The 13102-nt window shown below is 41.1% G+C and overlaps 1 protein-coding gene across 2 annotated transcripts in view; it reads right to left on the reverse strand.

Annotated features, from left to right (window-relative positions):
- Slc25a36 (solute carrier family 25 member 36) overlaps positions 1 to 12663 on the reverse strand; it is a 36502-nt gene extending 23839 nt beyond the window's left edge. Inside the window, exon 1 of one of the 2 annotated variants that reach the window (XM_055629722.1) lies at positions 12546 to 12663. In XM_055629722.1, the coding sequence (XP_055485697.1) occupies positions 12546 to 12586 (41 nt within the window). In that variant the 5' untranslated portion in view covers positions 12587 to 12663. Of the gene's footprint in view, positions 1 to 12541 lie in introns of both variants that reach the window. The other variant, XM_055629723.1, reaches the window with a different exon arrangement.
- Between the last annotated feature and the right edge of the window lie 439 nt (positions 12664 to 13102).

A 13102-nucleotide genomic window follows, 5' to 3' on the forward strand; every position in this document is an offset into this window, starting at 1 on the left:
ACACACACACACACACACACACACACACACACACACACACACACACAGTAGGAGGATCACTGTGAGTTTCAGACCAGCCTATCTGAAAAGGCGTAACAAAACCCAGTAAGAACAGAAGAATGGGAAACAACTTTTCCTAAACGTTACCCAATGAAGTCCTGAGAATAATGACTCAGCAGAGATCTTATTGAAGTGAAAGAAGAGCTGACAGAATCCAAGGTTAACACAGAAAATGGGCATCAGAAAAAGAAAGAAAAGCAGTCCACCACAGGGATATACTCAGTATCACTCACTCAAAATAAATTTTCAAATAACAAATCATTAAAAAGAAATTAATTCAGGACCCAAAGTGTGACCCAGATGGAAAAGGTCTGGTTTTGAGGCCCAGTGTTCCAAATATGAAACAAAGACTATATTATATTGATATATTAATTACATGCCATTAATAAAATTAAAACGGAAATGCTCTATCATACTAAAATTTAAAACTTGCACTATTTGAAAGAAATTGTTAAGTGGAAAGATGGCCAAGGCTAAGGGAATATTTGCAAATTATATGCCTGGCAAAGTACTCAGAAACATTGACAAAGCTTTAACAAGATATTTTAGAAATGACAGGTTTAGTCAACAAAGCACAGAAAGTTTTTAAAGTCATCTGGGATGTAATGGGATATGCAGCTGTTTATGGCTAAAATTAAAGACAACTGAAACAACCGTATCAGAAAACAGAATGACACTTTCCACAGGTAAACATACATGTAAACTGTAATCTCACTCCTAGGTACTGACCCAACAGAAACAAACAGACATGCTGAAATACCTGTTTTATAAATGTTTACAGTATCTTAACATTTAGTGTCTAAAAACTGAAAAACCACAAAAAATATCTGAACTAATGAAAGAGTACTAGCCTTCAATAAAAAGAAACAACCTAGGATGAATCTCAAACATGTTGCTTGAGAAACACCTCTCACACAGCGCTTTAATTATATCAGATTTTCACTTTTATGATATTCTAGAAAAGGCAAAGCTAGAGGAGCAGAAATGAGATCTGTGGTCACCAAGAAAAGTAATTTGGGAAGAAACTGACTGCAAGAGAACTCTTGGAATAAAACTTCAACTGTGTACTTAACAAGAAATGAGAATTAAATATATGTATATGAGAGGACAGCAGAGAACTGAGACTAATGAGACGGTTTGGAGAAGTACAAAAGGATCTTTTATTCTCCTGATGTAACTGCTGTCTCAGAGGCTTACTGCCTCCTTTTGCTACCTTAGGCCTAGTCCTGGAAGCTTCTAGCCTCCATCCCTCTGAGGCCTAGACATTTTCAGCCTCAGATGTACAGCTTAATAAACTCACTCTTGTCTTACTGAGCTCTGGCCTGGCTGGTTCAACTCAGCTGTTCTGGCTCAAACTCCTCTCCTGGCAGACTTTTTCAATCTGGCTTCTCTCTCCACCCCTGAATTGCTCTGCTTGGCCTCAAACTCGAACATTCTGCCCTAACCTCCTGACTCCTCATTCTTTGGCTTGTTCTGTCTTCATGAGTTCTATCTGCAACCTGTCTCTCTATTACTGTCCCGGTAAAACTGCCTCTTCTCTCTGCATTGCCCTTTAGGTAGCTTCCCTTTCTTTTCGTGAGAGTTGGGTGTATCTTATTCTGTCAAGTCTTTCTCTGATTCATCACTTTTTCTGTTACTCAATTAGACATCACTTTCAAACATGAGTGCTTCCATCTACAAATTAACTTTACCTTCATTGTTTGGGATTAAAGGCATGCACCACTACATCTGGACCTAAGCTTTTTCTTACCTGAAACTTGCTCTATACCAGGCTGGCCTTGAACTCAGATCTGCTTGCCTCTGTCTCCTGGATTAAAGATGTGTCTGTATTCCAGTAAGCACACAGACCTAAAAACGTCTTTGGATGTGATCTCTTGCCAGAACAGCCATGTTCTGAATTAAAATTCCTCTGCAGATGAGTGCAGGGGAGTAACTATGTTCAATGTACAATATATACTTGTTTGAAAATGTCATGGAACTTCACTATTCACAAAGAACATCTTGAACAGAATCTATTAAAACCTAACTATATAAACAAAAGGACTAATGCCGGGAGCCAAAGCTATCTACTGAAGCCTAAGTCAATTAGTGAGTCAAAGCTATCTAGTAGAGACAAAAAGGTGTTTACTAGGCCAAAGCCAAATAGTGAGCAAAGGTCATTTAGTGGAGACCTAAAGCTATTTAGTGAAAGTTATCTAGGACCCTAACTCATGGGTGATAGACTGTGAGGACATCCGTTTTGTTAGAGCATCCGTGAGAAAACATCCCTATGGTATCTTGCAGGTACCCTATTTAACACATGAAAGCACTCTTCCTGTCTCCTGCAGCAGCTAATTACCTTCCCCCTTTTCCTGCCTTCTCCCTATATAAGTTGGGTAAAAATTTCTAATAAATGAAGCCTTGATCAGACAGACTTGGCTTCCTTCCTTGCGCTTGTCCCCTCCCATTCCTTCCACTCTCCTCCCTTAGGAACCCACGTTGAAGCCCTGCAGGTCGGGCAGACTAGGGGTGGAGAAGAGTGCTAACCCAACCCAAAGGAAGGGTGTATACAAAGCCACATGGAAGCCTGTCTCACAACCCAATTACAGAAATAACTGGAAAAATAGTAGACATGTTCCCGTGGATGGACCAACACCCATGCACACAGAGACAGCACTAAGTAGACTTAATGGGCTATGAAAAAAAAAAAAAAGGAAGATATGAAATTGAGGGATTGTATTGAGTGAGCTTGGAGGGAGGATATAGAAATAGATTTCACTGTATCCATGTATAAAAATCTCAACACAGAATATCTTTTTTAAAAGAAAGCTGTGCTGTTTATTTTTTGGTCAATTTGATACAAATTAGTTATGTGGGAAAAGGGAATCTTTATGAGAAGATGCCTCCATCAGCCTGGCCACTGAGCATGCCCTTCCGGGCATTTTCTTGATAATGGTTGATGTGGTCTGGCCCACTGTGGCTGGTGCCAACTCTGAGCAAAAGTCTTGGATTGTTTAAGAACACAAAATGAGCAACCTATGGAGAGCAAGTCAGTCAACAGTGTTCCAACGCCTCTGCTTGAGTTCAAGCCTTCCTTCAGGTTCTTGCCGGGCTTGAAGTCGTTCCTTGGCTTTCCTCAGTGATCTACTCTCTGATCAAGACATGTTAAACCAAACAAACCCTCTCCTTCCCAAGTTGTTTTTGGTCATGGTATTTGCCAGACAATAAAAAGAAAACTAGGACAGAAGTCAAATGTGAAAATTAGTAATATATGAAGTATCTGAAGCTGAATACATTTACATTATGCAAAACATGTATTTACTTCCATAAGTAAAATACCCAACAAGAAAGAACCTTCCCAGAAGTAGCAGGTATTTGTGACAGAAATCTTACTTTCTAAAGGGAATACAGCTGGGATCTGACTTCATGATAGTGTCTGCCCAGCACAAATTAAGCCCTAGGCTTAATTTCCCAGCATGCAAGCACTCTGTAAAACTGCATTCCTTACATTCCTGGACAGGAGTCTAATTCCCTCATGAGCTCAAAAATCTGAGTCCAAGTTTAACAAAATGCACAAAAAGCAGATGCACTACCGAAATCTTTTCAACTGCAGAAAAGAAAGACTTCGATGGGCAGAAAGAACAGAAAATAACAGAAAAAGGAGAAATCACCATAATGTCAGACTTCTCAATAATCACAATCTTATCTCTAGAACCCTAAACAAAATAACTAGCACACAAAGGATACTAATGCATGAGAATGGTCTAAACTTAATTTTTCTCTTAGCCAGTTAACTAAAAAGTAGAAACTGAATGCAGGAATGAAATAATCCCCCCCCCCCCACACACACACACATACACACACACACCTTTGGCCACAAAATGGCAAGGAAGTGCCAAACTTAGAAATTAAGTCAATCCAGATGATATGAGAGTTCGGAGGAACAAAAATCTGCCAAAGGAAGTGAATAAAACTAATGTATCTGACCAGAGAAAATAACAGCCAGTTGTGGTGGCTTACATCTATCTATAACTCCAGCACTTGGGAAGCCAACACAGATCAAGAGTTTAAAGCTATCTTTGGCTACATAAGGCCCTGTCTTACAACCACACCAAACCAAACAACAAAAGAACCACATGCAAGTATGAATACTCACATAACTAAGAAAAAAGAATCATAAATGAGCACAATTATTAACTCTTAGGGAGGAAGTGACATTATTCAAGTAAGAAAGCAAGCATAAGACACAACTTAGCTTTGTAGATATTTACTCTTATAAAAGGTAAACACTGAACCAAACCTGCCCTCCCAAAAGGGTAAACTCTGGTAATAAGGTAAAAAAAAAAAAAAATAAAAAAAAGTAATAATTTTAATTTTATTAAAAACTGTGCTGTAACTGTGAAAAGATAGAAACGAGGAATGGAAAGTGGCACACTAAATTCTCATCCACCATAATATACAATAATTTTTAAAATATTTTAAAAATCAATGAGAATTATAAAGTCTAGACTTGGATGCAGACATCCACGACAAAGTAAGGGTGAGGCAGGGTGGGGGTGGGGCTGGTTCCATTATCTTTCACCAGCTTTGTTTTGTTATTTTCAAAAACATTACTTTTCGAGACAGGGTCACTCTATAAGCCTGGCTGGCCTGGCAACACTGTACTCATTCAACTGATACGAAAAGGCATTTCATTTTTATGGCAACATCAACTTAGTGTACACAATTACAGCACCATGCTACAATACATTTAGCTTTATGTCTCAATGAACATGAGCACAACTAAAATATATGCAATATATAGTATTTAGCTCATTTATGAATATAAGATGTGGATGGCACAATTATTCTAAGCTAAGCAAGTGATTACTGGGAAGGGCCTGGGAGCCATGGCACAGGGTCTAGCATTTGAGAGGCTGAAGCATAATCTGAAGTTCAAGTTAAACTTCAGCTACACAGTGAGTCTAGGCAAGCAAGTCTAGGCTAGCACTATCTCAAACAACAAATACTATGTAATATTATTTTAGCCTTTTTTCACTCCTCCAGTTTCATACCAATAAAGTTAAGTTTTTGTAAGACAATAAACTTTTTAGAAACACCAATCTGCATAATCAAATACCATGTTTTTAATTTTAAAAATTAGCAAGAAGCAGCAGGATCACAAGCTCAAGGCTGTCTAGGTTACATAAGGTGTTCCAGCACAACAGTGAGATCCTGTCTCAAGCTAAGGGGCCTGGTGCATGAGGCTCTTGGTTTGCTTTACAGAATCAAGACGAGGGAGTATCTGAAATCAAACAGCTATCTGAAAAGCCTATAACTGACCATGCATGAAGTTCTAGGTTAAAAATCACCAGGAGGATGAAAGGGATTTAAGGTTTTCTGACACTGAACTATCAGAAAAACACAAGTAAAAGAGAAAGAGAAAGAAAAAGCAGCTAGATAGGACAGTGCACAATGTTAGTCTCACTTAGCACTTGGGAAGCAGAGGCAAGTGGATCTCTGAGGCCAGCCTGGTCTACACAGCAAATTCCAGGCCACCCATGGGTATATAAACGCAAAGCAAAAACAAAGACACAAGGAAAATGACAAACTAGAAAGAAAAATTGACAATCTTCAAATCTTATACACAAGCTTCCCCGGCCCCCACTACAAGTGCACTAACCCTGGCCCTGAGATTCCTGCCCTCTACTAGAGCTACTTTCCTCTGACCCAGTGATGTGGCCATGACTTAGAGTAAGGACAGTATGCCAGACAATTAATCTGTTTATGTGATTATTTTACTATTAAAATTCACAATTCAAAATTATTTCTGTAAATCACTCATTTGTTCTGTTTTCTTCACTGGAAATTCCAAGGAAACAACAGCCAAGTTTGCGACCAAAGAGCATTAAAAATTCATTATAGCATCAAACATATCTAGATTATAAATCTTACTGAACTATAAAATGGCGTCATACCTTTGGTATATACAAAGTAACCTCAATTATTTCTTCTTAGTCAAACTACCAGGGTCAATGTGCATTTTAAGTTTATATGCAGTGGCTTCATGGTTATGAGCAAGGGTTGCTCTTCCATCGAACAAGTTCAACTTCTAGCACCCACATGGACAGTCAAAAGTATGTAACACCAGCTCCAGAGGATCCAATGCCCTCCAAGGGTACCCAACATGCATATAGTGCACAGACATGTGGGCAGGCAAAACACCAGACACACAAAATAATAGTGTATAGGCAGTTGTTGGGCAGAGCTGTATGCACATATAATTTAGCATATCTGAGGCTAAGGCAAGGAGAGCAAGACTTGTAGATCTGCATGGCAAAACACTGCCATCCAGAAAGAGAAAGAAGGAAAGAGAAAAGAAAAGAAGAAAGGACCAGGAAGAAAAAGGAACCAGGGGAATAAAAAACAAAGTAACAACAACAAAAAAAAACAACCAAGATTACTCAGAGCAATAGGACAATCATGTATTCTAGGCATGACTACTTAAATCTTGTTCAACTCAACACCTTTGTAAGACAATTAAAACTCTTCTACTTTTATGTTTGTCTGTGTGGTAAGCTTACCCAACTTTGAGGAGTTGGCTTCTATTTGCTTATGTACATATGAGAAAATTTCTGGCATGCCAGTGGTCAGCCATTTTAATACTTTTTACCAACCTCTTGAGTGGCACAGTTAAGTCAGGTACAGTGTAGACAAGAGACTGAATATAAAATACTCTGCAACAGATCTTATAAGAAAGCAATGTGCCCACTGAGGTCTTCAAGGTGCTCTCCCACACAAGTTGACCACGAAGCACAAAGAGTAAGTTGAGAGTGAGAGGATGGGAAAGGCAAAGAACTTTTTCACTGAACAGCAGTAACAAGCATATCAATTTAAGCTATACTGCTAAGATTCATGAACCTGCCAGGCACACAGATGCAGAAACCATTGTACAGTCTCAAACTGCTGAGCCACTAGAACTAGTTCTACTGTCTATAAAAAAACTTTTACCAAACAAACTGAGGTGGGAAGCGTAGGAACCTAAGAATCTTAAGGATTCTGTTTGAGTAAAGGGATGAACATGACACAGAACCGATTCTGAGACTGTCTGGCATGGGCTGCCTTCATTTTGAGGTCAGAACACTTGTTAGACAGGCAAGGGAGTTCCTAAGCGTGAAAGGCATTTCCTGAGTAGGCTCACAAAACTGGACTGTGTGCACATTTTAAAAGGTGCTTGGAAATTCATCTTTTTATCTTTACACAGATCTATCTCTGCAGAAAATGCAGTTTATCCTTGTAAAAGCACAATGAACGGGCTAACACATTTTTCTGTCTCTATATAATACACTATTCCATAAGAAACACTAAAAATCAGTTCACAAAAATGTTAACAAGGGGGTTTGTATATTAAAACATGTGGGCCATCTCTAAAATCCTGTAAACTTCATTAAGGAATTCTTGACTTCAACTTTTTCTTTTGTAGTTTATTTGTTAACCAGTATTTCAGACTGAGCATTATCACCAAGATTTTAGTATTTAAGGCAAGAAACACACTCTTTTAAAATGGCTAGGAACATTCATTTCCTATAGTGATATATTACCATGAAAAAGTAGATAAACTGTTGAAAATAAAGGGGTATTTAAGCTATGTGAGGTGTTTCCAGTAGAGAAAAAAACAAAACAAAACAAAAAACACAATAAACTATTATTCTTACAGTGAATGTTGGAGCAAAATAAAGACTAATAATACAAAAATCAGAAGATGCTGGCCAACTGACTAAACACAGAACTGTGGAAAGAAACTCTCAGTAGATCAAGGTAGAGTTGTACAGTATCTAAGAACTAAAAAAATCCACCATAGAAAGAAAATATGCAGAAGGAATATGATACATTTCAAAAAAGTAAATATCCCCCATAAAGTATGACCTAAATCTACTTGCTCCCCTTGTATTGCATTTCAAAGTTATCCATTTGTTTTCTATCTCTTTCCTGTTCCAATCATACTTTCAAAACTCTTGGTCTATAAACACCTAATCAAAATCACTAAAAGTCTCCAATCAGATCAGATCCAATGCTAGGAGCTCTTAGACATAATTTATGACAGTAACACTAGAAAGCTCAACATTTCTTCCTTGCAACAGTATACTTGCTTCACTGGATTACAGGCACATTTTCTGCTTTTCTATTTTGAGAGACATGGCCTCGTTATATATACCAGATTGACCTGGAAGACATCCGCCTGCCTCTGCCTCCAGAGTGCTGCCACACCCAGCTGGCTCTTCTACTTTGATGATCTTTTACTGAAGATTTGAACTCAAGTCTGCATGCTTAGGCAGTGGCGCTTCCCTGAATGAGTCATTTCCTAGACCCTTTCATGAACATTTTTAAGAGATACTGGCAACCCCACAAAAAAAAAAAAAGCCTGCTCTTAGATGAATAATTAGACTACCAACAATTGCCTTTACACAGCTTTGCCTTTTAGACTACCAGGACAAATGTCAACACATTTGTGAAAGGCAAACAATGTCACACTATTTTTTATGAACCACTCCAAGGGTTCTTGGGAATTCTAGAATCCTAGTCCCACCACAGCCCGCACACTAATTCACCAAAGGGAAAGTTTAAGAATACTCTGTCAGGATAAGCAACTTCTCTTAGTTTTCCAATCCATTAGAATGAAAGTCTCACGGGGGATATATTTCAATGTTTAAGACAGAGACAGACACACACACTCATAGGTTCAAATCCCACCACCTATGGTGACTACTGAAAAGAGGGGCTGAGTTTTGGGTAAGTGACTAGATATTGAGGGCAGAGCCTTACGTTTGGAATCAGTGTCATAAAATTATGAGTGCTGCCAGCTAGCCCCTTCTACCATCTGAGGACAGAGTGAGGGTACAGTCTGAGAAAGTCTACCCTTACCAAGCAGGCATGCAATTTGTCATCATCAAATAGACTTTCAAGGCTCTAGAACTGGAACAAATAAATGTTAACATTTTAGAAGCCACCTGACTTAAGGCATTTTGCTGTCGCAGCCCAACAGGTCTCTAGGTAAGTCACGGGATGGGACTGGGGTCATGGCTCAGCAGTTAAGAGCACTTAATGGTTTTGCAGGGGTCCTGGGATCAATTCCCCGCACAACTGTGTTACACCAATTCTAGGATAGCTGATGCCCTCTTTTGATTGGCCTGCATGAGTTCCTATAAACATGTAGTGCACATACATATACCCAGACGTACATGCATGCATGTGCATGTGCGCGCGCACGCGCACACACGCACACGCACACACACACGCACACACACGTTAAAAAAAAGTCTATTTTACTTCATGTATATGAGTGTTCGGTAGTGTGCGCCTGTTAGATCCCCCAGAACTGGGATTCTGGATGGTTGTGAGCCACCACATGGATGCTGAGAATCAAAGCAAACTTGGGTCTTCTCCAAGGGCAACAAATACTTTAAACCACGGAACCTTCTCTCCAGCCACACCTAAACAAATCATAAAAAAGAAAAAGAAAACACACACACACGAAAAATAAAGGAGATGGAGGAAATGGGAATAGTAAAAAATTATGGACACAGCATAGTAAAAATAATTCTCATTAAATAAGTATTCTACTTCTGGCCTGATTTTACAAGGAAGCAGGTAAAATAATTTCACAACAAAATTCATCACAAGTGTTTATTACTAAATAAATGATATTAATAAAAATTTTCATTGTACTACTTTATGTATATGAACAGACATATAGTATCTCAGTACTGTAAATACTAAACCTTATTTACATTCTTTTTTTGCAGGCTACCATGATATGTCTCTGTAACTCAATCCAACCAATGACCTTACAAATTCTGAATATTAACTCTGGCAAAAGCGTAATGAGATCAAAGGCTGCCTTAAAGAAAGCACGAGTTAAGCACATGAATATGTCATTCAGACCCAAGGTCCAGTGCTAGTCTGTTTCAAATGTCCCTATTTAACAATACACACTCAGGGAGGTAGAAGCAGGTGATTGCTGTGAGTTCAAGGCCAGCTTGGTCTACAAAGTCAGGAAAACCAAGGCTACATAGAGAAACCCTGGTTAGGGGTGGGTGCATGGGTGGCACAAAATAACAAACAAACAAAACCAATACAGTTTCCAGTAAAAATATTTCTGGGATCCTGATGTATCCACCTGAGGCACATTTTAGTTATCAGAAAAGGAACTCAAAGGTGTCCATGTTAAGAAAACCCTTGCCTAAGAATAAATGTCACTATGAAAGGTTAGTCTTGGTTTTTTTAAGATATATTGGGCATAATCCAAATCATACCTGTATGTGAGGAAGTCCAAGCATAAAGCCTACAAAGCCACGCCTCTCCTGTGTAGTAAAATGAATTTTACAACTCCTAGTGTATATAATCCTATTACGGTAAACAAACCTAGCACTTCTTCATAAGCAATTTTGATATATATTACATGTGTTCAATTAAGGACATTTCCAACATAACCTGCCTTACATTTCTCCATGTTCAGCACACACAACACTGCCAGAATAGTATACAAAACTAAATTTATGTACTGTAGAATTGTCAAGACTTTTACAATTACTTATTCCTCATTTTACATGTATGAAAATGTTTGCCCCTTAGAGAATTTTTTTGACATCTGTATTTCTTCCTCTATTTTGATCAACATGACTTTTGCTATCACTGACCACTCCGTTTCTACAAAGAGTGTATGGTAAATCACTTATGCAACCACTGTATTTGTATATGAAATCACGATGAAATGCAGGAAGGGAATTTACAAGCCCAAACATGCATCTTGTCCCATTTAACGTTACACTGTGCACATACTAGATCTTCTTTGGGAATGAATTAATATTTTTGGATCCCATAAAAAAAAAAAAAAAACCATCCTGGCTCTCAACAACAATATAAACTTCAACAGAACAGCCTAAATTCACAGGTATTGATAAACACAGAGTGACGATTCCGGTACAGCTGGAAAGTTAATACATTCAGACTAACATTCATGTCGTATGCAAGCATTCCCTATCTTTAACAAGACCTGCAGTATATAAAGCCTGAACAAAGGCTAACAAACGTTGGGAGCCCCAAATAACAAATGCAGGGCCTGCCTTAGAAGAGGCCATGTCAACTCTGTTTTACAGGTGAGGTGATTAAATCTTAAATTAAAATATCAGCCTGAACTACATCTACAATCTTCTAACTTTCAGGTGTTTCTAGAAGATCGAATTACAAGTAGAAATCCAATTACAGGACAAAACAACTTTACTTTCCCCTACCCACTCCCAACACACACAGACACGGACACACACACGGTAATAAAATGCCTTCAGCGGCTGGGCTAGGGCCCTGTGGTGAACTTGCCTAGCATGTCCAAAGTAAGGTACAGCAGAGATTTAATCAGTCCTTTACTGGCAGTAAACGTTTTAGAAACAAAGATCAAACTGATTTTCACAAAATTACTGGTTGTTTTAACGCCAGAATGAAGACCGTTCAAAATTGGTTAATAATAAGTGTTGAATTTAATCTGTGCCAAACAAGTATTGTCATTATCGGCAACAGACTCCCCACACACTAACTCAAATCAATCAAACATGAGGAGAATGAATATATATTCTTTTGATACTCTTAAAGTGGTTGATCCAAAATCAAACCATGGGGCTTGAGAATACAACATCATTCTGTTATAAAGGTTAAAAAGTTAATTCACCATAGCTATTTTTTTTTCTTTTAATGACAAATGTATACTCTTGCAGATAAATATCAACGTTGTCCCGTTTCTCCAAAATAACCGGGGAGGAACAACCGAATGGAAGAACAAACTTGGCTCAGCAAAATGGCTGTAGCATTCGTGCCGGGGCCGGAGGAGGGGTGGGGGTTATCAGCAAACCAGACTTCAGGCTCCATACTAAGCCTGTACACATATATAGTTAAATATTCACCTAAATACATGACTTCTACCAACCCCTCCCCCCTTCTCCAGAGCAGCGAGGGCTCAGAGGGCTGCCCTCCCCGCTCCAAAAAAGAGACGGGGGAGGAGAGAAGGAAGAGAGAGACAGACAGACAGACGGGGGGAGGGGCGGGGAGGAGGACTTCACAGCCAGTGCCGCTTTGCACCATCTCCCGCAACGTGGGCAAGCTCAGGAAAAGCAAAAAAGAAGAAGAAGAAGAAGAAAAAAAAAAAAAAATCCAGAGCTGGAAATGACCTCAACACCGCCTTCCCCGTCCGCCGGCACCAACCGCGCAGCGGCGGCCGGAAACAGGGTCGCCCGCGGGACGTGGGCAACGTGAGGCCCAGGAGCGCGGGGCGGGGAGGCCGGGCCTGCTCCCATCTCGTCGCCGGCCCGAGCGTCCTACGTGAAGCCGGGGTCCGTGGGCCTCGGCGGTCGGGCAGGCGCGCGCACACACACACCACACACAGACACACACACACGGCACTAGGCCCCGACTCGCGCCCGGGCCCGACGCGGCCCCCCCCCCCGCGGGCCCGCAGCCTCCACGCCGCACCGACCTACCCCCCGGCGAACAGATGCACCAGCGTGTCCCTCTGGCTCATCCTCTCTTCCGCATGTCCTCCGGGCGCAGAGGCGGGACGCGGACCCAGCAGCACCGCTACGGCGGGGGGAAGGCGCGGGGGGGGGGGGGGGGGGGGGGGGGGACACGCCGGGGAGCGGGCGGGACCGCGGCTGCGGAAGGCCACCGGCCGGCCCTCCCCGCTGCGCTCCTGCTCCGGCGAGCTCAGACTGCGCAGCCGGAGTCGTGAGGAGTCCGAGGTCTCTACATAAACAGAAGCTCCGATTGGGCCCGGCCGCGTGACGTCACGAGCGCGCACGCCTCCTTCACGTGATCGCCGACCCCGGGGGCGGGGGAGGGGGCGCTCCTCAATGAAGGGTCGCGGGGCGGGACGGGAGCGGCTTCCTGGGGTGGAGTAGGTCAGTCGGTTTGGCCCTGCACCCTGATCCGCTAATCCCGAAGGCTGCCCAGCCCTCGCCACTTAACCTGCGCGGGAGCGGCTGGGCCAAGCCGGGGTAAAACCCCAGCGGTCCCAGGCCCCGAACTGTTGTGCAAATCT

This window comes from Psammomys obesus, unplaced genomic scaffold (assembly GCF_907164565.1).
Source record: "Psammomys obesus unplaced genomic scaffold, mPsaObe1.curated_primary_1811, whole genome shotgun sequence".
In the NCBI taxonomy this organism is placed as follows: Eukaryota; Metazoa; Chordata; class Mammalia; order Rodentia; family Muridae; genus Psammomys; species Psammomys obesus.